This window comes from Emydura macquarii, unplaced genomic scaffold, assembly GCF_026122565.2.
Source record: "Emydura macquarii macquarii isolate MOO-44397 ecotype Brisbane River unplaced genomic scaffold, CSIRO-AGI_Emac_v2 contig_3470, whole genome shotgun sequence".
Taxonomy (NCBI): Eukaryota; Metazoa; Chordata; order Testudines; family Chelidae; genus Emydura; species Emydura macquarii.
This window is the reverse complement of record NW_027133607.1, coordinates 18,180-44,558: the sequence shown is the minus strand read 5'-3', so window position 1 is coordinate 44,558 and position 26,379 is coordinate 18,180. Positions and strand designations below refer to the sequence as shown.

At 51.4% G+C, this 26,379-nt stretch overlaps 1 protein-coding gene across 1 annotated transcript; it reads left to right on the top strand.

Moving 5' to 3' along the window:
• Window positions 1–24,725, top strand: LOC137144531 (butyrophilin subfamily 2 member A1-like). The gene is made up of 10 exons (XM_067534900.1): window positions 1–144; window positions 2,193–2,540; window positions 7,053–7,334; window positions 8,462–8,578; window positions 11,643–11,675; window positions 13,958–13,990; window positions 15,572–15,592; window positions 22,070–22,090; window positions 22,194–22,220; window positions 24,166–24,725. Exons 1-10 carry the CDS (start codon window positions 39–41, stop codon window positions 24,723–24,725), a joined length of 1,548 nt encoding a protein of 515 aa, XP_067391001.1. The 5' UTR covers window positions 1–38.
• The last annotated feature ends 1,654 nt before the right edge of the window (window positions 24,726–26,379 follow it).

Below are 26,379 nucleotides of genomic sequence, written 5' to 3'. Positions count from 1 at the left end.
TGGTTTGTTATTTCTCCTCTTCCCCAGGCCAAGCTGCGATGAGGGGGAAGGTTCCCTCGTTCTCCCCCGGCTGCACAGTGAGCTCCGCTCTGCCCGGCTACCTCGCTCTCTGCCTCGCTCTGCAGGCTCACAGGCTGGCGTCAGGTAGGAGCTCCGGCCCCTCGCTGGGTTTGCTGCCCGTTGCTATTGCTGGTCATCACCGTCCCTCTCGCGTCACGGCCTGGTCTGATAACCCGCCTCTGCTCCACCCGCCTGCTGTGGCTTTGCTCTTTACACAGCAACCGGCCACGTGGAGACACCACAGGGCACAGCTGGGTCCCCAGGAACCATGGTTACTAGCTACACACAACGTTGTCAGGCCTGGACACGACACCATCCTACGGCTCTGGCTGGGTCCTGGCAGCTTCTAAAACACAGAACCCAGCGAGCGCCACGGCAGGGCTCACAAACTATTTAAAGGACATTTCCCAATTTCCCCACACACCGCACTGCCAGACCACGCACGTCCCAAATCAGACTCTGCAGCCACGAACGAGTCCTGAACCCCAGTGATGATGATGATCTGTTTTCATATCATTACCCCTTGCAAGTCTTTACACCATCCCTGCTGGGGTGAGGAGGCCCCTGTGCTGGAGCAGCACAAAAAGGCCTTGGGGTATCAGAGAACCAGGCCCCCAGTATCATTATCCCCAGGGTGCCTATGAAACGTTTCAAGCCCTATTCAGAGATAACAGGGACAGTGTCTGACATTCACCTGTGAGCTCTGGGTGACAGATTCTGCAGCCACATGGGGTATTTTGCAGACTATTGAATTCACTTCATGCATGTTCTGTTTATTTTTCTCAGTGTATCTGTACATGTGATATGTAGCTCTGTGGGTTTGGGATTGTAATCAATGCCATGGGGGAGGGTTACCCAATCTCCTTCAGGATTTACAAACCATGGGGTGGAATTACTTCTGGGACAGATAACAGCTCCAGAGAAGTTCCACCCTTCAGAGAATTGCATCAATTGGGTTTGACCAGATCCCAGAAGCCCAAGAGAACAAAGATTTTTGGTATAAAATCTGGATTTGAACTGACCAGAGGCCTGAGATCTTGGGCTGCAAAGTGCCATGAGCTGGTAACCAAGAGGACAAAGCCTTGGAGCAGAGGTCCCCAAACTGTGGGATGTGCCCCGCTAAGCAGGCATGGAGGAATCTTCAGGGGCGGGGGAGCGCCACCCAGCCCAGCTCTGCTCCCACCTCCGCTCCAGCCCTGCCCAAGCTGTGGCCCCAGCCCCTGCGCCCCACTCTTGGCCATGTCCACACCTGAGCCCCACTCCTGGCTGAGGCCTGTGCCCAGGTCCTGGGCCCTGCTCCTGGCCAGCCCCAGCTCCCAGCCACGGCCAGGGTCCCAGCCCTGTTCACAGCCTTGGGCCCTGCGGTCTCATTCTTGGCCTCGGTCCCTGTGGCTGCAGCTCCAGCCTCCACCCTGGCCCCAGCCCCAGCACAGGCCCTGGTTCCCAGCCCCGACTGCAGCTTTAGCCCCACTCCCAGCCCCAGCTCCTGTATGCAGCTCCTGGGGGCACAGACCAGTTAAGGGAGGGGCGCAACCCCAAACGTGTGTGGCCCACTGCCTTAGAGAAAGGTTTGAAAGACTTTGGAACCTATCAGAGAGTCCCATGTGCCAGATGAGAATCCTTTGGTACAAACATAACATGCGTTCAGCCATTTGATTGGTTTATGGTACATCTCCTCTGTCAGGCTTTTGTCCTTTAATGTTCTCTGCTGTGGAAGAGCTGTTTGGTTACTGGTAACTGCTGGTACACACAGTTCATAGCCCTGGGAGAGAAAGCAAAGCGCAGGTGCCGGTCTTTGGTCAGGCCTGCTGGGAAAACCACAGTGACTTGCAGGGGGGCTGCATTCCTAGAACCCCTGTGTGGTGGGAGAAGGACGTGGGTCCCTGCCCAGAGAGAGGTGAGGCTGGAGGCCTGAGGGGACAATTCTTGAGCAGATTAAGGATGGGGTCAGAGGTGCAGTTACCCCAAGCCTGTGACTCTCTGCACTCACAGACATGTCTGGGGCACTGCATGGGTACGTGGTGCTCACTTCTAACGCAGGGCGCTCTCTTACTGCGAGTCTTGCTGCTGAATTCATGCCACCCCCAGCCCCTCAATGACTTAATTTCCATTTATCATTGCACATTTCACAGCACAGTTCACAGTGACAGGACCTGACCATCCAATCACCGCCTCCCTAGGCGGGGAGGCCATCCTGCCCTGCCACCTCTCCCCCAGGATGAGTGCTGAGAGCATGGAGCTGAGATGGTTCCGATCCCAGTTCTTTGCAGTCGTGCACCTGTACCGTGATGGGCAGGATCAGTATGAGGAGCAGATGCCAGAATATCGAAGAAGAACTGAGCTCTTGAAAGATGACATCACCAATGGGAGAGTTTCCCTGAGAATACGCAATATCCGGCTCTCAGACGCTGGGCAGTACAAGTGTTATTTTCAGTCTGGTGTCTCTTATGAAGAAGCTTTATTGGAACTGCAGGTGGCAGGTCAGTAACTTCTGCTGATGTTTTAATGTGTTAAATAGGGTAATAAGTGGAGTCAGAGGGTTCATGATGAGATGCACAATTGTTCTCGTTATGGTGGGACACTAGCTCTGCTCTGAGTGAGGTTCATTTTAGTTTACTATTTAAAAGCCAATTTTTCTAAGGTCTCTGAAATCCAGGCTGTGACGTTGACTGAACTAGGGGGACAATTTGTGATATTATTTAACAGCAGTATTTCAAAATTACAATGATTCATGAGATAGGCCATGTCAGATACCATAAGAAAGGTTATAGTTTGCTAAGTATGATGATATTGTTTATGTGTGTGTGTCATATTTGTATTGAAAGTTATTGCTATGTTTGATGTATCTGTATTTCAACTTGTGCTGTGTTTCTGGGTGACTAAATTTTTAACCTAAACAGTCACGTGACATTAACATGTGCTTATCACAACTGTTTTTGTGCACACCTGGGGCAGAACAATGGCTGATCCCCCTACACTGATGTCACCAGCTGGGATTGATCACGGCTCATGTCTGACACCCATAGGGTAACAGTGGTTGATATGCAGGATGCTTAGCCCAGAGCCTGGACTACGAGTGGGAAAACTGAGGAATCCCCCACTCCCAGGACAGGGCAGAGGCAGGAGGCTGGACCCCTGAAGATGCTGCCAGAGAGAGCAGAAAGGGGGCAGAGGTGCAGCTAGTTCTGTAACCAGCCATGCCATGAGGTTCAGGTCAGGTGCAGCGAACACTTGGTCTACACTCAAACACTGAGCCTGCTCCATGCAAACCACCCCTGGCTTGTAAAATATTCCCACCCCATCGCCCTGAGGATTCCTTCTGGGACGGTGCCTTTACTGGCCTCACACTAACCATATCTGACACCAGGCTGCTGACAATCCCCATGGCAAGAAGTCTGTGCCCTGCTACTGACACAACCTGCACAACTGTGCGCTGAAATGAGGCACGATTGATCCCTCCCGGTACACCTGCACGTGTCTGCATGTCACAGGGACAGCTCTGCCTGTGTGCTCCAAATAATCCCTCCACTGATTATTACAGCTACACTGAATCCCGCGAATGCAGCTTTAGTGCATGCAGCCAATTCCCAGTGGTTATTGCCAGCTCCTAGGGGGCAGAGTTAAGGTTGTTGAGGTGTTTACCTTCACTGCGGATTTCCTGGTTTTCAGGGGTCTGTGTTTTGCTGATCTCAGCGCTCTGGAAGGGCAGAAGATAACATCACCAGGCAGCGTGAACTCTGCACTAACCAAGGATTTGTCAGTGAATTTTCTAATTTTTAAAACAGCAAGGGAAATGTTTGTGGTAGGAGTTAGTGGGCATTTAGGCAGTTGTAGTTCTCACCTGGGTTTGCAGTTGCCACACGACTGTGCCTAGGTAATAATCAAAAGACCCAACTTTTGTATAGTGCTTTTCCTTTAGTAGATCTCAGACAACTTTACATCATTATCCCCATTGTACAGATGCATGTGCAGTGGGCAGGGCTTCTCCTCATCCTGTCACACATGGGGGCAAGAAGAAGGGTTCAGATCCTGAGGTACAAGCCCCCTCGCCCCCAAACCCAGCTCACATGAGGCTCTGTGTGTGTGTGTGTGTGTGTGTATGGAAGTGGGGTCAGACTGCATCGAACCAGGTTTTGCAAATAATTAATGTTGTGTTTTTATATTTATCTGCTACTTCCATCTAGTGCATGTTTTTGCATTATTAATACCTGTATGTTTTGTTCATTGTGTGTTTACATAAAAACAATACAAATAAAGTTTAAAAAAAAGAATCCTGAGCTGGGAAGACTCCAGACACATGTCCCTTCTCTACTGCTCCGTGGAGGAACATCTGTGTGAAATTTCCAAACAGCTAAAGTCCTTCTCTGCACAGCATGGTCTGGTGTGGGAGGCATTACCTTAACCCTGCATTTCCTTCTTATCGAACGTCTGCATTTGGTGGGTGTGTTTCCTGGCTTTCGGAGGAGTCCAATTTTCTGTTGCCAACTTCTGCACTCTGGAAGGTGTGGCAAATGGCCGGCTCCTCCCTAGTGGGTCTCACACTCTTGCTGCTCGTAGTGGGCCAGGACATCTCCAGTCACCCCATCTTCCCTGAGGAGGGGGTAGGGACCCTGGCCCACTCTCTCCTCCGGGTCCCAGCCCAGGGGCTCTATGGGAAGCAGCTATGTGCTGCTGGCACCGTGTTCCCAACTGCAAGCTCTTCCCCTGGGCTAATTTTCCCCCTCCTTCTGTCCTTCTGTCTTCTTGAGCCTGGTACCTTCCTCCTGTTTGCTCCTCCACAGAACTCTGCATCCAGTGTGTTCCTCCACACAACGGAGCACTCTTACACACAATGCAGCATGGCACTCCTACTCCTCCGACCGGTCTGTTTGGGGCAGAGGGTTTTTATGAAGCACCTGGTTGGTCCTTAATTGGCCTCAGCTGCTCCTAATTGCCCCCTAACGACTCTCAGCTGATCTGCAGGGAACAGAGCCCTGAGCATTCTGAGGCTTACATACCTCCCTTCCATCTATCTACGAGACCAGGGAGAGGAGGTTGGCAGGGGGTGCCCCGCGACTGTGGATCCTACTTCCATTCCCTTGTTCACTCTCGTATCCGGGCAGAGTTCTTCTGGGCGGCATCCGCTGGCTCCTTTGATGCCTTCCGGGAGCAGTGGATGCTGTCTGAGGCTCTCTGCTCGGTGTCCCTTTCTGGTTCCCTTAGTTTAAACCTGTGACCCTCATGCCCCTTCCTGGTTTTTTTGTGTGTGTGTGTTAGTTGTCCCAAGCATTCAGTTGCATTCTGGGTCCAGTGGCTCCTCCCCTTAGGCTGGGGGAGGGGCCTTGAGCAGTGGGCGGGCGCTACCTGGTTTGCAAATAGGTGTACTCTCCTACTGGCCTCTGCCCTCACTATATCACAATGCTCAGAGTTAGATTAAAGATTTCTAGGGACAATGGAAACCACAGGATGAGAAAAATTGGAACGGCATTTACAGTACAATTCACCAGACCCTTAATATGTAATATAAAAATCACTCCCCTACTGCTTTCTGCTCTGGCTATATCACAAAAGGTAGGAGGCACTGCCAATGCAACCTGACCTCCCCAGTAACAAAGTGTTTTGGTGGTGAATTAATTTAAGGCTTGTCTACACATACACACACACTGGTTTCAATGAAGTAGTGCAAAACCCTATGTGGACACTCTTAAATGATTTGGAAATGGTTTGTATTAGTTTAGTTTGAGTTGATTTCTTCTTGATTAAAGAGTGTCCATGTAGCGGTTTGCACTGGTTTAACTAAACCATTTTAACTAAACTGGAGCAAGTTTGTGCATAAAACATGTTACATGTATAGAAATACACAAGACCTTTTTAGGGGACAAGCCAATATGCCACATTTATTATGAGAAAACACAATTATGTTAATAGCTATTATCTAGTACCTACACACACACACACACACACAGACACCAAATGTTCTGCAGTTCATCAGGTATAGTTCCCAGTCCTGTTCATTGCTGGAGATCGTAGCTGGTGTTTGAAGCTGGCCAGATCAATTGCAGACATGACTTTCCTCTTGTCTTGATTAGACTTTATTCTTTTGTCTCTGGAGTGGATCCTCTTTGCTATTTAAGGGATCTGTCTGCATTCTTCAGCCATTAAGGTGGTACTTGCATTTCATCATCAGGACAGGCTGGCATTGGAGACTGATCCCATCACATACTCCCTTCATTCACCCATCTAAATGACATTACACAGTATACACCTAGACGGAGTTTTATGAAGAATGTAAAATCGAGTACTTTATTCAAGATGGAGTTACAATTTACAATATGGAGTCCCATTGGACTGGTTACAAATGTAATAGGACAAGTTATTAAAAGGAGTTACTTTAGTTACAATAGCAAGGAATAGATACACAATATTAAAGAACAGAGACTCTAAAAGCAACTTCCAATGGCTATGAAGGAATGAGCTACTTGATTAGGAAAATTTCTATACGGACAGTTTCTATCAGTGCTAATAATAAAAGCACAAGTGACTGAAAAAGTGGAAGGACAAAACTTAAACTGTGGAGAGACAAGAAGCAACTGACTTGAAGAAGGCTTTGTCAGTGGAAACTAATCCAACACAGGAAAGGCTTTCTCAACGAACCAATGAAAGCAGCTCTACCAAGCATCTCTTAATACGTGCACAGCACAGTTTAATCAATGAATCAATTAGCGTGATTTTATGAATGAATGAGTGTATGTTATTGATTTAGTAAAAAAATTCATTTGTACAATAAATTCAATTCAATTTATCTATCTGTGGCCCTACAAACAGCCCTGACATTAACATTAATTTTACTGCATGTCAAATAGGAATCTGGCCAGTTTAACTAATCAACCACACCCGGGGCTCACATTCAGTTGTTAGTTTAATAGGAAACGGCTTTTCATAATACTGGAAAAACATTTGTCTCATTACTGGGCACTGTAGGGTCATCATAAGTCCATTCATTTCTTCTGTAGGTTTGGGCTCTGCTCCTGCCATCTCAGTGGAAGAACATCAGGATGGAGGGATCCGGGTTGTGTGTCGATCGTCTGGATGGTACCCAGAGCCCGAGGTGCTGTGGAGAGATCTCCAGGGGCAGCTCTTACCATCAGTCTCTGAAAAAATATCCCAAGAGGCCAATGGCCTGTTTCAGACAGAGGCTGCCATTGTTCTAACAGAGGAGTCCAACCGGAAAGTGTCCTGCTGTGTCAGGAACCCCCGACTCAACCAGGAGAGACAGTCAGAGATTTCCATAGCAGGTCAGTGCCCGTCCAAGCTGCACGTGGCTAGACTGAGATGGTGCAGACATTGGTGGAGGGTATTTAAAATTGTATCTTCTCATTATTGGCCTGAACCTTCAACTGCCGAGTGCTTCTTGTAAATCCTGAGCAGCCTCAATGCTCTGTGACTGCAGTAGGAGCTGAGGGTGTTTAGGACTTTGCAGGCTGGGCTGCCATTGGCCAGATTCTCAGAGCAGCTCCGTATCCAGTGATCATCTCTTCTCTGTGGGGAGGAGGAGGGAATTCTCCTTTGTCCCTGCAGTGCAGTGAGGACTATGCTGGAATTGCAAGCTGTCAGTTTAGGAATGGGGGTTGGAATTGGGGTTTTCGAGGTCCTGTTCGTGGGCAAGAGCTAGGCTCTGCAGCATGTGAGCAGAATCAGGGTTTGTCTACAGGAACAGTTAGTTCATGGGAAGCTGGGGGTAAATCTGCCTCAGCTCAGCTGTGCCTGCACAGCTCATCCCACCTTGCTTTACGTTGGCTCGTCTGGGTGTAAATCTACCTCTCACTGGCCTGCCAGGCACCATCTGTCTGTGTGGACCTTGCTACCTGCGCTAACAATTCCGTGGTGCGCTTTGCTCTACCCAGCTTTGAAATGGGAACAGATCAAAGTGCAGCAGGGAACTTTCAGTGCCCAGAAGCAGGGTCCACACAGCCAGTGAGTGCGCAGCAGCCTAGTGCGAGGTACATTTACACCCCAGACGAGCCAGCGTAAAGCAAGGTGGGGTGAGCTGTGCCCGCTGCTTTAGGGAGGGCCAGTCTGCACTGGCTGCAGCCTTGGGGTCAGCCAGAGCAGTCTAGGGAAGTGAGGGAATGACAGCTAGCTTGGACATAGACCAGGAGAGGATGAAGATGGATGCAGCATAGCAGAGCTCCACCCTGCCCCCTCCCTGTCCCCAACACGCCTCCTCCCATGAGTTAACCAGTCAATAAAAAGACTAAAGCTTGGACTTTCATTGGCTTAATAATAAAGCACAAAGGAGCCACATCTCACTGTGTATTTCCCTGTGAGATTCTTTTAACTGTCCGTGTCATCACTGTCACGTGTCCTGCCATCATTCTGCACGTGTTTGCTTCCAACTAGTCAATGACACTTTCTCTTGCAGAGCTGTTTTTCCCGAGGGTCAGTCCCTGGATGGTGGCTCTGGGGGTGATCCTGGCTCTCCTGGCTGTTCTCATTGCCCTGGCCAATTACTACATCTGGAGGCAACACAGAGTGAAAGGTAAAGTAACGGGGGCCGGGGACTTGGTGAGAGGGAGAGACAGACAGACAGAGATTTAAAACCAAAACCAAAAGCCGAGAGACAGGGCTTAAGGGGCTTTTTTTAGTGTCCAGAGGAGTTTCAGGCAGTGGGAGATGGGCTGAGGGTGAAGGGGGAGCTGAATAAATTATGACTTCACATTTGAACCAAGAAGCGTCAAGTGGTTTCACCCCTTCGGCTCTCACCAAGGCACCCACTGGAATGTGACTCTGAGCTATTCCGTGGGGTCAGCCCTGCTCCAGCTGAAACACAAACGTGAGGCTCAGTGAGCTGGGCTTGGAGCTCCGACACGTGTAACTGGGCTGCTTGCAGGAAAACCAGAAAGCAAAGTAGGAGGAGAGGAGTGTCTTCTTAGGGCCCAATTCTGCCCCCCAGTCTGTGCATGAGTCCCCTCTTTTCCCCGTCCAGGGAAGTAGGAGCTGTGGGTGGGCAAAATAGTGGCTGTGTAAATGCAAAGGTTAATATCTACCTTATTGTAATCCTTCTGCCAGACTGAGTCAGCAGCAGCAAGGGCTGGGTTCTATATCTAGGGATCCCTGTCAATGATACAACACCAAACTGGCTCAAGCCCCCACCCGGTCACCTGGGAAATTACACACTATTCCCTGGGTGCCCCCAAAGGGCAATACTTCCCCTCTCGCAAGCACAGAGTCTTAGTGTAGAAAAAAACCTTTTAATAGCAAAAGAGAGGTAACACAGCACTGGTTTGTGGAACAGTACAAACAGAGTTCATGAACTCAATGAACCAAACCCCGCCCAGAGTACAGAGCATGTCTTTCGCCTCTCCCTTCCTTCTTCCCCCTGTACTGACCAGCATGGTCGCAATGTCCACCTCTTGGGGGTGGCTCCACCCCCTATGCCTCTCCTGTCTGACATGGGCTTGACCAGGCCCCCTCTGCTGCTGTCTCCTACCATCTTCAGGCCTCGCTGAGTCCCCGACCACTGGCAGCCACCATGCCTGTTTCCCACCGACCGCTGGCTCCAACCGCACCTGTCTCCCGCTGACTGCACTGGGCTGGCACCGACTGTGCCGACCCCTCTGCCAATCGCTGACCCGGGACGGTGCCAGCCTCTCCGCTGACCCTGAACGCCCCAGGCTGGCACCAACTGGGCCAGCCTCGACACCGACCGCACCGGCACCGACTGTGCCAGCCTCTCTGCCAACCGCATCAGGCTGGCACCAACTGTGCCAGCCTCTCACCAGAGTTGCCTGGTGCTCACTCAGCTCTGTTAGTTGTCAGGCAAGGTTTCCCAGGTCCTCTACTGGTTCAGCTCTTAGTGATTTCAGCTCATGGGTAAACCTGCTGACATACAGACAATGTCCCTGCTTTCAAGAAACAAAAGACTCCAAGACGAGCCATTAAATCTACCTTGTAACAATGGGGGAGAGAGAGAATCACTCCATCCCTGGGGGCAACCCTTTACCAGGGCCCCTACAATCCCAATAGGAAACTGCTCCACCCACCTTGTTTCCAGGGGGGGAAACATCTGTCTGCCACCCTTGTGGAGCTCTGTTAGTTTAGGGTGCAGATTCTATCATAACAGACTAAGCACAGTTTTGCTGACATCTGTTCATACAACTGAAGGACACATTTCATTACCCCAGCAGTTAACACAAAAGTGGTTTGTAGCCCAAAACCAGCCCTGCAACCATTTCCCATTATGCTCCGCACCTAGGTAAATTATGCTAAATACTTAATTGTACTCATGCAGATACAAAGCCCATGCCAATAAAGTGCCCCCCTTTCAGCTGCTGAGCAGGGAGAGTGCCACTGAGAAACTCAGACCTGGCTTACATTATTTAATCTACACTAAAATTTGCCCAGCTTGAGATCCTGCTACAGGAACAGGGCAATGAACTCTCTACTGCAGTGTAAGTGCTCAGCTGGGGTTTTTTTCTCTGGTCGCAAAGGGCAGAAATCGGCCTTCAGTGATCTCTGTGTTTATAGGGAGCTGGGGTTTTCAAAGCTGCCTAAGTGGTCTGAATACTCAGATTTTGTTTAAATTAATGAGAACCTGTGTGTAAACCCCTAAGGCCCCTTTCAAAGTCCCACCCAAAGGGTTTTTCTTCTCTGAAGTGCTGTGAACTTTATGTAGATATTTGCAACTGTAGGAAGAACTGGGAAGGGAAATGTCTGTAAAATGATTTTCCAGTCAAGATGGACGTGAAAGTTGGAACTGGATGTTGTATGTTTAGAACTGTCACATTCCCACACTGTCAGCACCAGATTTGAACTGGTTAATCTGTGGTTTGAATGGATACAGGATGCGCACTGAGCCCATCATTAGGAGACAGGGATTATCTAATTTCGAGTTGTGTGTAAAATGTGTCTATGTGCCCAGAGAGAGCTATGCTGGGCTCATTTCCATACACCAACAAATCAGACCAATTAACTGTCACTGTCTTGTTTCACTGGCCTTGTAGGGAATTCTCTGCCCGAGCTGCACGGCTGTGCGGTCTGGCTAGGAGTGCTGTAACAAAACACACACACTCCGGATTTGCACGGCTGCCCTGAGACGCTGCTCACACTGGGGCACAGATGGTCTAGCTCAGGCTGTGCTCAGAAGTGACTGTCAGATGTGACGCTACCTCCATTTCCTGCAGTGTTTGTATCCCAGGGCTGACACACCCAGTGGACGAGCTCCATGTGGGAAAGAGCTGAGCTTAGAGGTGACGCCTGCAGAGTCCATCCACACCCCCTAGCTCATGCTGAGCTGAGCACCCAGCTAAAGAAAGGCACCTCCCCCGCATTCTTAGCTGGGCACCTCCCAACTAGCCTGGCCTTACAGGGAGCTGTTCCTGTGTGTCACTGGGACCAGGGGGCAGGTACCATCCCCATGACCAGGAGCTGGCCTAGGATGGGAGTGTAGGGACCTCTTCAGGGACCCATCTGTGTCTCTCCATGTGTCCGTCTATTTGTTTCTCTATTTCGTAACGACAGCCCAGCTGCATTAAACAATAACAGGAACTTCACCATAAACATGACAGAATGAAATCTCACCTCTCACCCTTTTCTCCATCCAGAGACGCTGCGATTGGAACTGGAGAGTGAGAAAGGTCAGTGTCTGGGCCAGTTACATTAACTGATGTAATGGTGATCCCCATAAATATGAAGGGGGGTATATCACCTCTCATCCTTTTCTCCCACTAGAGCAGTGGTTTTCTACCTGTGGTCCACAAATCCGTGGAGGGCTGCAGACTATGTCTAAGATTTCCAAAGGGGTCTGCCCCACCATTTGACATAAGCAGAAAAACTCACTCCTACTAGGGAATAAGAGCGTTGACATGGGGCGTTATACTGGTGTGACCAGAGCGGTTTAAATTCCCACCTTACTTTACGTTGGTAAGACAAGTCCTGGGTTACAGTGGGGGCTGCTTTGGCACCCAGAGCACCCAGGATCAGGAGGATGCAGGGGGAGGTGGGTTAATGCCTCCTTCGCCCTCACATGCCCCTGGGCTGCGGGTTCCTAGCACAGAATCTCAGCCTGAGAGTTTAGATCCCAGAGCACAACTACGTGGCAATTCTTTAACTGGAGGGTTGCTCACTTCATTGCTTACATAGGCCCAGTGGTGCATCCACGTGAGCTCCTCAAACCCTCCCCTGACATTTTAATGGGTCCTTCCCCCCCACACACACACTGGCCATAACCCTACTGATTTTTCTGAAAAGCAGAAAACAGGAAAAAACTAATTTCCACTAAAATCAGGCTTTTCTGCTTTTCACCCAAATCAATGGGGCTCTGCCCAGAGTGGGCAGGCGAGGGGCCTGGCTGGAATACAAGGGTGCGGAGCCCAGCGGGCTGGGGATGGCTGAAGAGGAGGCAAAAGTCCAGCATGGGGGCTGATTGGAATGGGGAGTTGGGCCTGCAAACCCTAACTCTAACATCACCCTCACCTTAAACACTAACCCTGAGGTCACGGCCTCACCTCGTATCCTGAGGGATGAAACTGTGACTGTTAGCGGCAGTCCCAGGCTTTTACAGTTCTCCAGTTGTCACCCAAATCAGGAGGGCTCTGCCCAGTGATGCCTGGAACATGCCCTGAAACACTGGAGTTGATGGATGCAGTTTTCAGAAGTTATCCCATTCCAGACAGACAGACAGACAGAAACGCCATGAAGTTCAGTGTGGGGCCTCCCTTCACTTAGCCGATAGGGACAGGAGACAGCCATTTACTCAGTGTTTTAACTGCACTAGGCGCTGTGTCCCCAGTGTAACGCTGGCAGCGGGAATAGCTGGGCAGAGCCCTGTGTGTGTTCTAGCTTCTACCAGCCGAAAAATGACTCCTGTGAGTTTGCACTAATTGAAGTTAAATCTTCTCCCTTGTAACACCCCTCTCCTGTCATTGACTTGCAGCGGAGCATCGTGCAGAGAAAGGTACGGTCAGTCCCTTGGTTCAGTGGGATGTGGAGGGGGAATCTCAGACTTTGTCACAAGTTGATGGCGGGAGGGGGCTGAGTGGGGAAGGGGGCTGTGGAAGAGAAGAGGGGGTCCAAGAGGGGAGGGGGAGGGAGAGGGACGTGGCGAGAAGCAAGCGGCAGGGCGGAGGCTTGCCGACTGGGTGGGGGAGGGAGGGACATGGGGACGATCAGGCCAAGAGGGAAGGGACAAAGACAGAGGGCGGGGCCGGGGGCAGGCGGGGGTGGAGTGAGGGCAGGTCCATGAGCAGAAGAGGCAGGCCGGGGAATGAGCCTTCCCAAAGGGAAGCTTCTACCATTCCCCATGATATCCATCCCTCTGTCTTGGACCTTTTAAATTACCGGCCCCTGGGCAATTGCCCCTTTGCCCCCCGCCATTGCCGGGCCTGCCCAGCCCCACGCACTGAACCCAGGGGATTTATTGCTCCCACACAGGGGGGGAGGGAGCAGGTTTGGGGTCACTCTACGACCATGTCCCAGCGACGTGCCCCTGCTGGGAGCTGCTCTAGCACTTCACACCCCCGGGGTTCCCCTGGCAGGCAGAAGGTGGCAGGGACACAGTGGCTGATGATGTCATCACACTGCTTGTCACAGTGTCACTCGCCCATCTTCTCTCTGTGCTGATTGGCTGCCGGCTCCGACCCCCTCACACCCAGTCCTGTCACCCCAACCTCCCCCACCCCCGTCCTGTACCCCTCCTCCTCCCTTTCCAAGTAGCTCGTCCCTCCCCCTACACAGCGCAGTGTGATTGTTAACTGGTGGTAGGGACGTGTCACAGATCTACCCATATGTGTCTCTCCATGTGTCCCTCTATTTGTTTCTCTATTTCATAAAGACAGCCCAGCTGCATTAAACAATAACAGGAACTTCACCATAAACAAGACATAATGAAATCTCACCTTTCGCCCTTTTCTCCCTCTAGAGACGCTGCGATTGGAACTAAAGAGTGAGAAAGGTCAGTGTCTGGGCCAGTTACAGTAACTGATGTAATGGTGATCCCCATAAATACGATGGGGGGTATCTCACCTCTCATACTTTTCTCCCATTAGAGCAGTGGTTTTCTACCTGTGGTCCATACATCACTGGAGGTTCACAGACTATGTCTAACGTTTCCAGAGGGGTCCTCACCACCATTTGACATTTTTTAGGGGTTCACAAATGAAAAAAGGTTGAAAGCTACTGCCCAAGAGACTCTGCAATCTGAGCTGGAAGTGAGAAGAGTCAGTGTCTGGGTCATTGCCCCACTGCCCTGGCCCCTCCCCCGTACCTGCCCTTGCATCCAGCAGGGAAGGAGAAGCACATGAGCTGGGTGTTTCTGCTAAAATGATCAGCAGTGAGATAATTCCAAATGGTGGCAATTAAATTGCCATCAATCAGCCTTTAGTGCCAGCATCCCAGCCCCACTGTGATGTCTGTGAGCAGCAAACAGCGCTGTCTGTAGACTCAGGCAGATCTCAGGGGGCTGGTGCACTGGTTACACCCAGGTCACTTGCTCAGTGCCACCTTCGCACCCATAAGGGCTGGACACATTTTAATAAATGGAGGGTGGGATTTTCTCCCCACCCCACCCCCACTGTGTTCGGTAGAAGAACCAGAGCAGCGTAAAAGGCCTTCAAAGGGCTTCGATCCAGCGGAGTGAGGATTCCTCCAGCGCAGGCAGTGCAGAGAACAGCTGCAGGTGCCTCTGAGGACCCACTCACAAGCCCTGTTGTGGGGTGTGTGGAGATGGGACTGGGAACAAGAAGGATGTGTCAGGATGGATCCACAGCGCACAGAGCTGCCGAGATCCTGGGCCGTGCTGCTGCCCACAGGCACCCAAAGCTGCTGTAACTAACGGCACAAGCTAAGGCAGAAAACCTCACTCCTACTAGGGAATAAGAGCGCTGCCCTGGGGTGTTATACCGGTGTGACCAGAGCAGTTTAAATTCCCACCTTACCTTACGCTGGTGTAACCTTCCTCTGCAGACAAGCCCTGGGTTACAGCGGGGGCTGCTTTGGAACCTGGAGCACCCAGGATCAGGAGGATGCAGCGGGAGGGGGCAGGGATTAAAGCCGCCTTTAACATCACTTATGACCTCACCCTCACCTTAAACACTAGCCCTAACCCTGAGGTCATGGCCTCACTTCATATCCTGAAGGATGAAACCGTGATATTAGCAGCAATCAGGATTTTACAGTTCTCCAGTTTTCATCTAAATCTGGAGGGCTCTGCCCAGTGACACCTGAAACACTGGAGTTGATGAATGCAGTTTTCAGAAGTTATCCCATTACAGACAGACAGACAGACAGAAACGCTATCGAGTTCAGTGTGGGGCCTCCCTTCACTCAGCCAATAGGGACAGGAGACAGCCATTTACTCAGCGATTTAACTGCACTCAGCGCTGTGTCCCCAGTATAACGCTGGCAGCGGGAATAGCTGGGCAGAGCCCTGTGTGTGCTCTAGCCTCTACCAGCAGAAAAATGACTCTGTGAGTTTGCACTAATTGAAGTTAAATCTTCTCCCTTGTAACACCCCTCTCCTGTCATTGACTTGCAGCGGAGCATCTGGCAGAGACAGGTACGGTCGGTCCCTTGGTTCAGTGGGATGTGTCACAAGTTGATGGTGGGGGGAGGGAGTGAGTGCGGAGGAGGGATGTGTGGCAGGGCGGCTGAGTGGAGAAGGGGGCTATGGAAGAGAAGAGGGGGCCAAGAGGGGAGGGGGCGGGAGGAGGGAAGAGGGACAGGGACCTTGTGAGAAAGGAGCAGCAGGGTGGAGACTCGCCGAGTGGGTGGGAAAGAAAGGGACGTGGGGGCGAGCAGGCCAAGAGGGAAGGGACGAGGACAGAGGACGGGGCCTGGGGCAGGGCAGGTGGAGTGAGGGCAGGTCCGCGGGCAGAAGAGGCAGGCCAGGGAACGAGCCTCCCCAAGGGGAAGCTTCACCCGTGGCCCATTATATCGATCCCTCTGCCTCGGCCCTTTTAAATTGCCGGCCCCTGGGCAATTGCCCCTTGGCCCCCCGCCATGGCCGGGCCTGCCCAGCCCCACGCACTGAACCCAGGGGGTTTATTGCTCCCACACAGCGGGGGAGGGAGCAGGTTTGGGGTCACTCTGCGACCGTGTCCCAGCGACGTGCCCATGCTGGGAGCTGCTGCAGCACTTCACACCCCCGGGGTGCCCCTGGCAGGCAGAAGGTGGCAGGGACGTGGTGGCTGATGATGTCATCACGCTGCTTGTCACAGTGTCACTCGCCCATCTTCTCTCTGTGCTGATTGGCTGCCGGCTCCGACCCCTCACACCCAGTCCTGTCAGCCCAACCTCCCCCACCCCATCCTGCTCCCCTCCCCGTCCCTTTCCGTGTAGCTCATCCCCTCCCCCTGCCCAGCGCAGGGTGATTGTTAAAGGGTGGCAGGGACGTGCCATTTGCACCATCGCTCTGCTCACTCTGCTTGTGTGTCCTGCCCCTTCCCCCGCCCTGGGCCTGTCGTGTCTGGTTAGACTGGCAGCTCTTCGGGGCAGGGACTGGTGACTGCTCCACATGTGTGCAGAGCCCAGCACTGGCCTGGCCTGGCCTCTGGGCACAGCTGTGATACAGGGCGGGGCACCCAGTTTGTTACTCATGTAGGCAGAGCTGCACCCCCAGGACACGCCCTCAGCCCCCCTGGGGCGAGGTCCCACCCCCACTCTGGGTAGATCCATATCGACATGGGTGAAAATAGGAAAATCTATTTCCAGTAAAATCTGGCTTTTCCATTTTCTGATTTTCACCCAAATCAGTCGGGTTCTGAGTGGGGCTGGGGTCTGGAGGGGAGGGGTCTGGCTGGACTGGGGATGAGAAACCTGCCTGGGGGATGGCTGGAGTGGGATGGGGGACCCTGTGCCCTCATCCTGACCCTAATCCTAACCCTGAGGTCACTGCCTCACCCTGTGTCCTGAGATTTTAGTGCAAATCAGGCTTTAAAGTTTTCCATTTTTCACCAAAATCAGGAAGGCTCTGCCCACTGGTGCCTAAAACATGCCCTGAAGCTTTGGAGCAGATGGGACGTGTTATCACATTACACACAGACAGACAGACAGAAATGCCATAGAGTTGGGAGTGGGGCCCCCCCTTCCCTCAGCCAATAATAACAGTTGATTTTCATAAGAGCTTTATCTTTAAAGAAGCTTGTTTGATTTGGGGATAATTATTTAAACAGGTTTTTAATATGGATTCACTAAGGCCCCGGTTCAGCAGGGTAGTTAAGCACATGCTGGACTTTAGGCCCATGAGTCAATCCAGCCCTGTTCAATGTGTGCAAGTGTCGTGCTGTATCCAACTCTAAAACTGAAGCTTTTAAGAACACAGGAGCTGCCTGAGCAAATCCGACCCGGGCCCATCTGGTCTGGGATCCTGCCTCTGACAGTGGCCATCCCAGCACTGGCTGCTTCAGGAGAAGGTGCAAGAAACCCTAGTGGCCAATGATGGACTGACCTGCCCCCAGGGAAAGTTCCCTCCTGACCCCTGTCAATTAGCGTTTGCCTTGTGCTCTGAAGCAGCAGTGGGCGTCTCTCCCATCCAGAATGCCTGTGTTTTTGAGAGCGGTGATAACTCTGGATAGTCACATTTCCATATCAATGTCTGCACCTTTCTGAATCCTTTCTCCATATGGGATTTTTTTCTTTGCTTGTCTGTTTTATTTTCATCCTACCCAGTATAAATCTGTATGTTCTCATTATCCATGTAAACGTCCTTTCGTTTTACTCCTGCTAAGCTCTTGGGCTCAAAGCTATCTTGTGGCAAGTTGTTCCACAGGTTAATTGTGCATCCTATATAAACAGCATTTCCTCTTATACTTTGAAATTTGCTGCTTTTCAGTATGAGTGTCCTCTTGTTCTTGTCTTAGGAAAGAAGAAAGGTCTTAGAAGCCAATTTCTCTCTCTCATTCACTATTTTGTGTTTCTCTGTCAAATCTCCCATCTAAATTAAACCGTCCCACCTTTAAAATCACTCGTTCTATGAACTTGTCTTCAGTCTCTAATCATTGTTATTGTCCATCTCTGTGTTATCTGTTTGGAGAAGGTGTGACCAGCACTGCACACGGTGCCCAAGTGAGGGAGTGTGTAAGAAACTTTTTCTATCCTGTTCCTTCTGCTGCATCCTAACTCTTCATTCTTTAAAACATTACTGCACATTGAGCAGAGATCTTCATGGAGCTGTGTACAGTGATGCCTGGGTCTTTTTCCTTAGTAGTTACAGTTAATTTCGAGCTCTATAACCTGCCTGAATAGCTCTAATTGTTCCTGCAATGTGCCTTCCCGTACACTGATCAACACTGAATTTCATCAGTCGCCATGTTAGCCAGGCTTGGTCCCTCTGAAATAATTCTGTCTTCTCTGGACTTGTCTGGCCTAAATAATTATATGTCATCTGCAAATTTTGCCACCTCTCATCTTATCCCTTTTTCCAAGTCACTGATAAATATTCTAACCAGCAGCAGTGCTAATAGCCAACGCTGCGGGACCCCACTGCTAACCTTTTTCCATATGAAAATGTACCATTTATTCCTAATCTGATTTCTGTGTTTTAGTTGCTTTCTGATTCAAGGCTCTGCTTTGCCTCTCACCCCCATGATAACTTAGTTTCCTTAATAATCTTTTATGAAGAACTTTGTTAAAGGCTTTTTGAAAGTCCATGTAAATTATACCATTGAGTTCTCCTCTGTGCATTATTTAACTGACCTGCTCAAAGCAATTTAATAAATTTGTGGGACACAGGTTTCCTTTCCAGCTCTGCTAGTCAGACTTTATCCTATCATTAGCATAGAGCTGCTTTAGATTTCTATTATAGTTATTGGTTCAGCCAGTTCAGCACGTACTGACGTAAGGCTCACTGGGCTGTAATTCTCAGGATCTCTCCTACCTAATTGTAAAACTAGCTCCAAACCTCCGAGTCTCCAGAACAGCAGCTGATTTTAATGAGAGGCATATTATTGTTAGCAGCTCTGTCATATCGCTCTGACCTCATTTGCCAGCTCCTGAGCTTTGTAATCTGGCAGGGATCTCATAGAATCTAGAAGATGAGCATTGGAAGAAATCTCAGGAGGTTCATCTACTCCAACCCCCTGCACAAAGCAGGACCAACGCCAGCTAAATCATCCCAGCCAGAGCTTTGTCAAGCCGGGCCTTAAATACCTCTAAGGACGGAGATTCCACCACCTCCCTAGGTAACCCATTCCAGTTCCTCACCACCCTCCTAGTGAAAAAGCTTTTTCTAATATCCAACCTAGACCTCCCCCACTGCAACTTGAGACCATTGCTCCTAGTTCTGTCATCTGCCACCACTGAGAACAGCCTAGCTCCATCCTCCTTGAAACCCCCCGTCAGGTAGTTAAAGGCTGCTATCAAATCCCCCCTCACTCTTCTCTTCTGAAGACTAAACAAGCCTAGTTCCCTCAGTCTCTCCTCATAAGTCATGTGCTTCAGCCCCCTAATCAGTTTTCTTGCCCCCCACTGGACTTTTTCCAATTTGTCCACATCTTTTCTATAGTGGGGGGCCCAAAACTGGACACAATACTCCAAATGAGGCCTCACCAGAGCCGAATAGAGGGGAATAATCACTTCCCTCAAACTGCTGGCAATGCTCCTCCTAATGCAGCCCAATATGCCATTAACTTTCTTGGCAATAAGGACACACTTTTGACTCATATCCAGCTTCCTGTCCACGGTAATCCCCAGGTCCTTTTCTGTAGAACTGCTGCCCAGCCAGTCGGTCCCCCGTCTGTAGTAGTGCATGGGATTCTTCTATCCTAAGTACAGGACTCTGCACTTGTCCTTGTTGAATCTCATCAGATTTCTAATTCGTCTAGGTCACTCTGCATCCTATCCTTGTCCTCCAGCGTATCTATCACTTCCCTCAGTGTAGTGTCATCTGCAAACTTGCTGAGGGTGCAATCCACCCCATCCTCCTGCTCATTAATGAAGATATTGAACAAAACCAGCCCCAGCACTGACCCCTGGGGCACTCTGCTCGATAGTGGCTGTGAACTAGACATGGAACCATTGATCACTAACCGTTGAGCCCAATGATCTAGCCAGCTTTCTATCCATCTTATTGTCCATTTAGCCAACCCATACTTCTTTAACTTGCCAATAAGAATATAGTGGAAGACCGTATCAAAACTTTGCTAAAATCCAGGTATATGACATCCACTGCTTTCCCCACATCCACAGAGCAAGTCATCTTATCATAGAAGGAATCAGGTTACTGAGACATGACTTGCCCTTGGTGAATCCATGCTGACTGTTCCTGATCATCTTCCTCTCTTCCAAGTGCCTCAAAATGGATTACTTGAGGACCTGCTCTATGATTTTTCTGGGGACTGAGGTTAAGCTGACCAGTCTGTAATTCCCCAGATCCTCCTCCTTCCCTTTTTTGAAGATGGGCACTATATTTGCCTTTTTCCAAACATCGAGGACCCCCCCAATCTGCAACCACATCAGCCAGCTCCCTCAGCATCCTCGGTTGCATTGCATCCAGCCCCATGGACTTGTGCATGTCCAGCCTTTCCAAATAGTCCTGAACCTGTTCTTTCAGCACTGAGGGTTGCTCACCTCCTCCCCGTTCTGTTCTGCCCTGTGCAGTAGTCTGGGAGCTGACCTTGTCTGTGAAGACAGAGGCAAATAAAGCATTGAGTACTTCAGCTTTTTCCATATCATCTCTCACTATGTTGCCTCCCCCATTCTGTAAGAGGCCGCACATTCCCTGACCTGCTTCTTGTTACTAACATATCTGTAGAAACGCTTCTTGTTACCCTTCATGTCCCTTTCTAGCTGCAACTCGAATTGTGCTTCCGCCTCCCTGATTTCACTCCTGCATGCTCAAGCAGTATTTTTATACTCCTCTCTAGTCATCTGACCAAGCTTCCACTTCTTGTAAGCTTCCTTTTTGTGTTGGGGTTCACAGAAGACTTCTTTGTTAAGCCAAGCTGGTGATCTGCCATATTTGCTATTTTTTCAATCTGCACATCGCTATTTTTTCTGCACATCGGGATGGTTTCCTGCACCCTCAATAAGGTTTCTTTAAAATACAGCCAGCTCTCCTGGACTCCTATCCCCCTCATATTTGGCTCCCAGGGGATCCTGCACATCTGAGAGAGTCAAACTCTGCTTTTCTGAGGTCCAGGGTCCGTATCCTGCTGTTCTCCTTTCTTCCTTTTGTCAGGATCCTGAACTCGACCATCTCATGGTCACTGCTGCCCAGGTTACCACCCACTTCTGCTTCCCCTGCCAAATCTTCCCTGTTTGTGAGCAGCAGGTCAAGAGGGGCAAGGCCCCTAGTAGGTTCCTCCAGCACTTGCACCTGGGAGTTGTCCACAACACTCTCCAAAACCTTCTGGATTGTCTGTGCTCTGCTGCATTGCTCTCCCAGCAGATGTTAGGGAGAGATCTCCTCTGCTCTTGGTGGCTGCTGGCTCTTTCATTGATCAGTTTGTTCCAATATCTCCTCGTCACATCTCAACCCCTGATCTTTATTTCCTGAAAAAACCGCTCCAGGGCTGGTCTCTCCTCTGCACCCTCTGTGGTAAAAACTGATGCAATGAAATCAGTTAGTCTCTCAGCGTTGTCCTTATCCACCCCAATTGCTCCCTTTATCCCCTGCTGAACCAGAGACCTGTCTGCAGATAGATTCTGATGGACTGAAATGATTCCCTGGTATTTGGTTTATCTCTCAGGCTGTTCACTCTGCTAATTCCATTCTAGCTTCTTAATTCCCATCACACACGTCACCTGCTGCACTGCACGCACCTTTCTCCTGGCTCACAGGGTTAATATTTTCCATGTGCTTAGGGATCCCTGTTTGGCTCTAACACCCTCTTGCACCTGGCCGGGTGGCTGGACGGGGTTACTGTATTTCTTCCCTTGCTGATGCCTTTGTAGCCCATCAGGTGCTGGTATTTGTTTGCTGACGTAGCCTCCAGGCTGTCTAAGAATTTTAATTTCCCTGCTTTAAGGTCTTTTTGACTCGCTTCCCCTGGTGAGATAATGTGATATTGATGCGTTTCTCTTTGTTTTCTTTTAGAGAAACTCCAGGCTGAGCTCAGTAAGTTCCATTCCCCCCAGTATCACCCTTGTCTGACATTGTCTCCTGCTCAGCATGTCTGTGTTCGGGGCGTTCTCACCCCTCTGTCTGTGCTTGGTTGCAGGGTGGAGAATCGCCCAGCTCTACGCAGGTACTGTACATCCCGTTGATATTTTATCCAGGGTGAGACCCCTCCTCCCCTGGGGGATCTCTGCTCCTTTCCCTGCACAAAGCATTTTCCTATGACATTCAATAGGCTAGAAGCAGCAATGTCACTGGGGCAGATGGAAAGGGGCAGACGACACCAGGTTTATTGCAGGGCAGGGACATGCCCCGTTTGGATAAGGGCTGATTGGTGAGGAAATATTGACCCTGCTGTCAGCTGTCCAGGGCGGCAGCTGGGTTCTGCAGGACGGACATTCTCACCTGGCCGTAACTTGCACTGAACTGCCCAGCTCTCTCTTCCCAGGATTTGCATGCTCAGACCGGGCTTTGGTAAATTGCTGCTAACATAACACGCCCAGACAGGAGCTGTTCTGTGTCTTCATGGGTTTGGGGCAATGAAGGCCCTGTCCCCATTGCAAGAGCAGACGGGTTTTTATAACCAGCTTGTGACACTCCCCTGACCCAGTTAAAGCAAACTGTGCCCACATGGCACCTTTTCTGTCTGACAGCTGTGGCTGAGCTGTGTGTGTGTGTGTGTGTGTGTGTGCTCCTAGCATGCTGCCTGGCTGTGTGTGCACTGGTGCATGCTGGGAGAGTCTGGGGCAGCTCCAGGAGGAGTCAGAGAGCCCAAGGGCCATGCACACACATTGCAGCACCACTGGCCCAGGGCTCCCTGCACTCCGGGGTATCTTACCACACAGAGCTGGGGCAGGAGGAGGCAGGAGAGTCACACAAACACCACTGGGGAGCCTGATAGGGTCGCCTCCTCTGAGGTCCAAAAAACCAGGACATCTGCCTTCTCCACATACCCCGCCTGTCCCCTCACCCCGGCACTGTCTGCCCAGCCCACCACGGGAAAACACCCAGCCCCTGCAGGCTCCTGCCCTGGGGCTGCCCCAGGTACCAACCATGGAAAGCAGGACACGGCTCCAGATCTACCTCCTCCCAGGTGGTGACCCCCACAGCCAGTGCCTGCAAGATGGTGAATGGGCTCTGCTAGCCTGGAGCTCCTCATCTTACTCCCTGCTCCCAACCTGCCCCATCTCCGCGGCTCCCAGACACTCTGGATCCAGGCTCCTTCCACGCTGGCACTGCCACCCCACAGCTCCGCACGTCCCACAGCCAAGGACACACCCAGCACTTGTAGACACTTCCCACATTAGCCCTGATCACCCCCCCTGCCTGTGACACTGAACTGCTTCCCCTATGAGGTCCCCTCAGCGCTCTTCAGCCTGGGGAGAAAACACTGGCACCCACCTTTTCCCTTGCCCTTCCACCCCCTGATGATCCCCCCTCGATCATGCCATTGCACAAGTCCCTCCCCTCACCCCCTGGCACCTGCCCCAGACCTCGCTCTGCCCTCCGGTGATCACCCCTGCCCTAGACACCCCCGCTGCTCCCGGGCTCATGCCTCACTCTGTGATCCTGGTGCCTGCCTGTTCCCTCCCCCCTGCTCCTGGCACTCATCACTCCCCTCTGCCCTCTAGAGCCCACCCCTCTCCTCATTCCCCTGCTCCCTGGAGTCCCCCATTGCCTCACACCCCTCTGCTCCCTAGTGCCCTCCCTTCCCTTGCTTCCCTGTGCCCCTGGGACCTGCTCCTCCCTGCACCCCCCTCTGTGCTCCTTGTGCCTGCTCCTTCCCTTCCCCCCACTGCCCCTACCCTCTGCCCCTCCTCTGCCTCTCCCAGCATCAGCCTGTCCCCTCCCCTGTCCATGGGCTGCCCTCCCCCGCTGACACCTTCCCACTCCTCCCCTCCCCCACTCCTGCTCTCCTTCCCCTCAAGTTCGCTCCCAGGGTCAGAGGGGCCCTGACTCCCCTTAACGGGAAACAACCCCCACCCCCCAGCGATTAATGGGGATGCAGGTTCATTTCCCTTTGATCCCCCTGACCAGCCCCTGCCCCGGCCCTGACTCTGTGACTCTCTCCCCAGTGGACGTGACTCTGGATCCAGACACGGCAAATCCCGAACTCGTCCTGTCTGAGGATCGGAAATGTGTGAGACACGGAGACACACGCCAGGATCTGCCCAAAAACCCTGAGAGATTTGATTATTATGTCTGTGTGCTTGGTGCTGAGGGGTTCCCGGGCGGGAGGCGTTACTGGGAGGTGCAGGTGGGAGACAAGACTCACTGGTACCTGGGGGTTTGTAGGGAATCTGTGAGCAGGAAGGGGAATGTCACACTCTCACCTGAGGATGGATACTGGGCCGTGTGGCTGAGGGATGGGGAATACGAGGCCCTCACCTCCTCCCCAACTCTCCTCCCCGTGAGTGTCAGGCCCAGCCGGGTGGGGATTTTCCTGGACTATGAGGCGGGTGAGGTCTCATTTTACAATGTCACTGACAGGTCCTGGCTCTTCACTTTCACCGACACCTTCTCCGGGATGCTTCACCCTTATTTCCATCCTGGTCTCACTGCTGGGGTTAAAAACGCGGCTCCCCTGATCATCTGCCCGGCCCCAGCCCAGGCCGGAGGGAATCTCTGTCCCTGACAGCAACACCCGCGGCAGAGACTGTCCCCTCCCAGCGCTGAGCAGCCCCCAGGCCTGTTCCCGGGGGAGGATCTAAAGGGCATCACCTGCCCCCCCACCACCTGCCCCTCAGTTCCCAGCACCAGACCTGTCACTTGTGGGGGAGAGAGGCAGAGAAGCGGGTGGGGGGAGCTGCCTGCTGAGCTGTGGGGGCTAGGCAGGGCAGGCTAGGGTGGTGCAATGTCAGGGAGGGAGGTAGCTTCAGCGGCAGGAGGGGAAGAGCACAGCTGACATGAGGAAGACTGGCGGGGGAGAGTGAGCGCCCAGTGAGTGCAACGGGGCCAGTGAGCGAGGCCACAGGGGGCACCGCGGGGGCAGGGGTGAGAGCGCCGGGGCCCTGCTGTACGGGCCGCTCTGCACTGCAGCCTCAGCCTGTGGGGGGAGATGGTCCCAGCACAATGGGGGGAGGGTGGGGAGTGGGGAGAGCTGGGGGGAGGGGATTTGGTAGCTGGGCCAGGGGAAGGGGGTGAGCTGTATGAGCGAGGGGCCAGGCTGGGTGAATGGGACCTGCTCATGTGAGATTTAGAGCACATAGAAAATAAAGTTGTTCCAGCAAATGTATCCTAATCACTTTACGGGATCGCTGAGCAGAGTGCGAGGGAGGCACATCCCAGGGCATGGCTACAACCACTTTTTTTTTTCCACCTTGATGCAGTATGAACATTTTCAGTATAGTTCAATTTTGAAGATTTATTCAAAATATTCAATTCACGGCACAGCGCCCTCTGCTTACCTCGGTTATTTCAAAATAAACACCCTAAAATTACCCTGTGATGGATTCATTTGGCTTTTCATCCTGTCTGTTCATTTCTAGGTGGCATGAGCTGGTGAAGCTCTGTGTTATTCTCAGTTTTTCACACAGGGAACAGTTAAGCTGAAAACAGCTAATTTTTCCAAAAATTTCCTTAAGAAATACTTGTGTTTCTTTCCTATTTTGCACTGAAATTATGGATAATTATTGGGATTTCTTATCCAACCTTACTGCATTATTTCATGGGAAAATTCATTGGTAAACAGGTTAACGTACAACATCATTTTTGGTATCTGAAGAGACATAAAAATGTGTTGTCACCAACAATTTAGAGCACAAAATGTCCTGCCGACAATGGTGGGGATGTTCATTTGGAAATATCTGGTTGTGGATGGGCTCCCCCATCAGCTCCTGGCGCCCCTGGCTGGCAGGTCCTCTGTGTGTGAATTAAGCAGCACGTACAGTGCACCCGGCTACCTGCCCCAAGTGTCTTTATTACTCTTTATGCTCCAGGTGCATCGCAGCACAGCAGCAGTTATGTAGAGCCTCGCTCCTGCTCCCTGGCCCAGCCTTTTATGCTGCTGCCTTCCTGTCAGCCCTACTGAGCTAGTTACCTCACCAGGCTCCTTACCAGTGTAAGTGATTCCCTCGACCCTTCCAAACCCAACTACCTCAGTCCCTCCTCCCCTAACTACACCCGTGCCCTGGCTGTTCTACGTGACCAGGGGGCTGGTTCCAAAGGGCTCAGTGTGTAGCTGCTAACAGCCCCTGTCACACTGCCCTGATTGTGTAGGTAGCCATATAGTTAAAATAACGCCCAGTGTAAATCATTACCTCATTATTCAATTCAGAGTCGAGATTTGA

Excerpts from the sequence above, each read along its gene's own strand:
- LOC137144531 (XM_067534900.1), top strand. The coding sequence starts at position 39 with ATGAGGGGGAAGGTTCCCTCGTTCTCCCCCGGCTGCACAGTGAGCTCC. Across the intron at positions 2,541-7,052 it reads ATTGGAACTGCAGGTGGCAG|GTTTGGGCTCTGCTCCTGCC; the intron begins GTCAGTAACTTC and ends TTTCTTCTGTAG. Across the intron at positions 22,091-22,193 it reads GAAACTCCAGGCTGAGCTCA|GGTGGAGAATCGCCCAGCTC; the intron begins GTAAGTTCCATT and ends GCTTGGTTGCAG.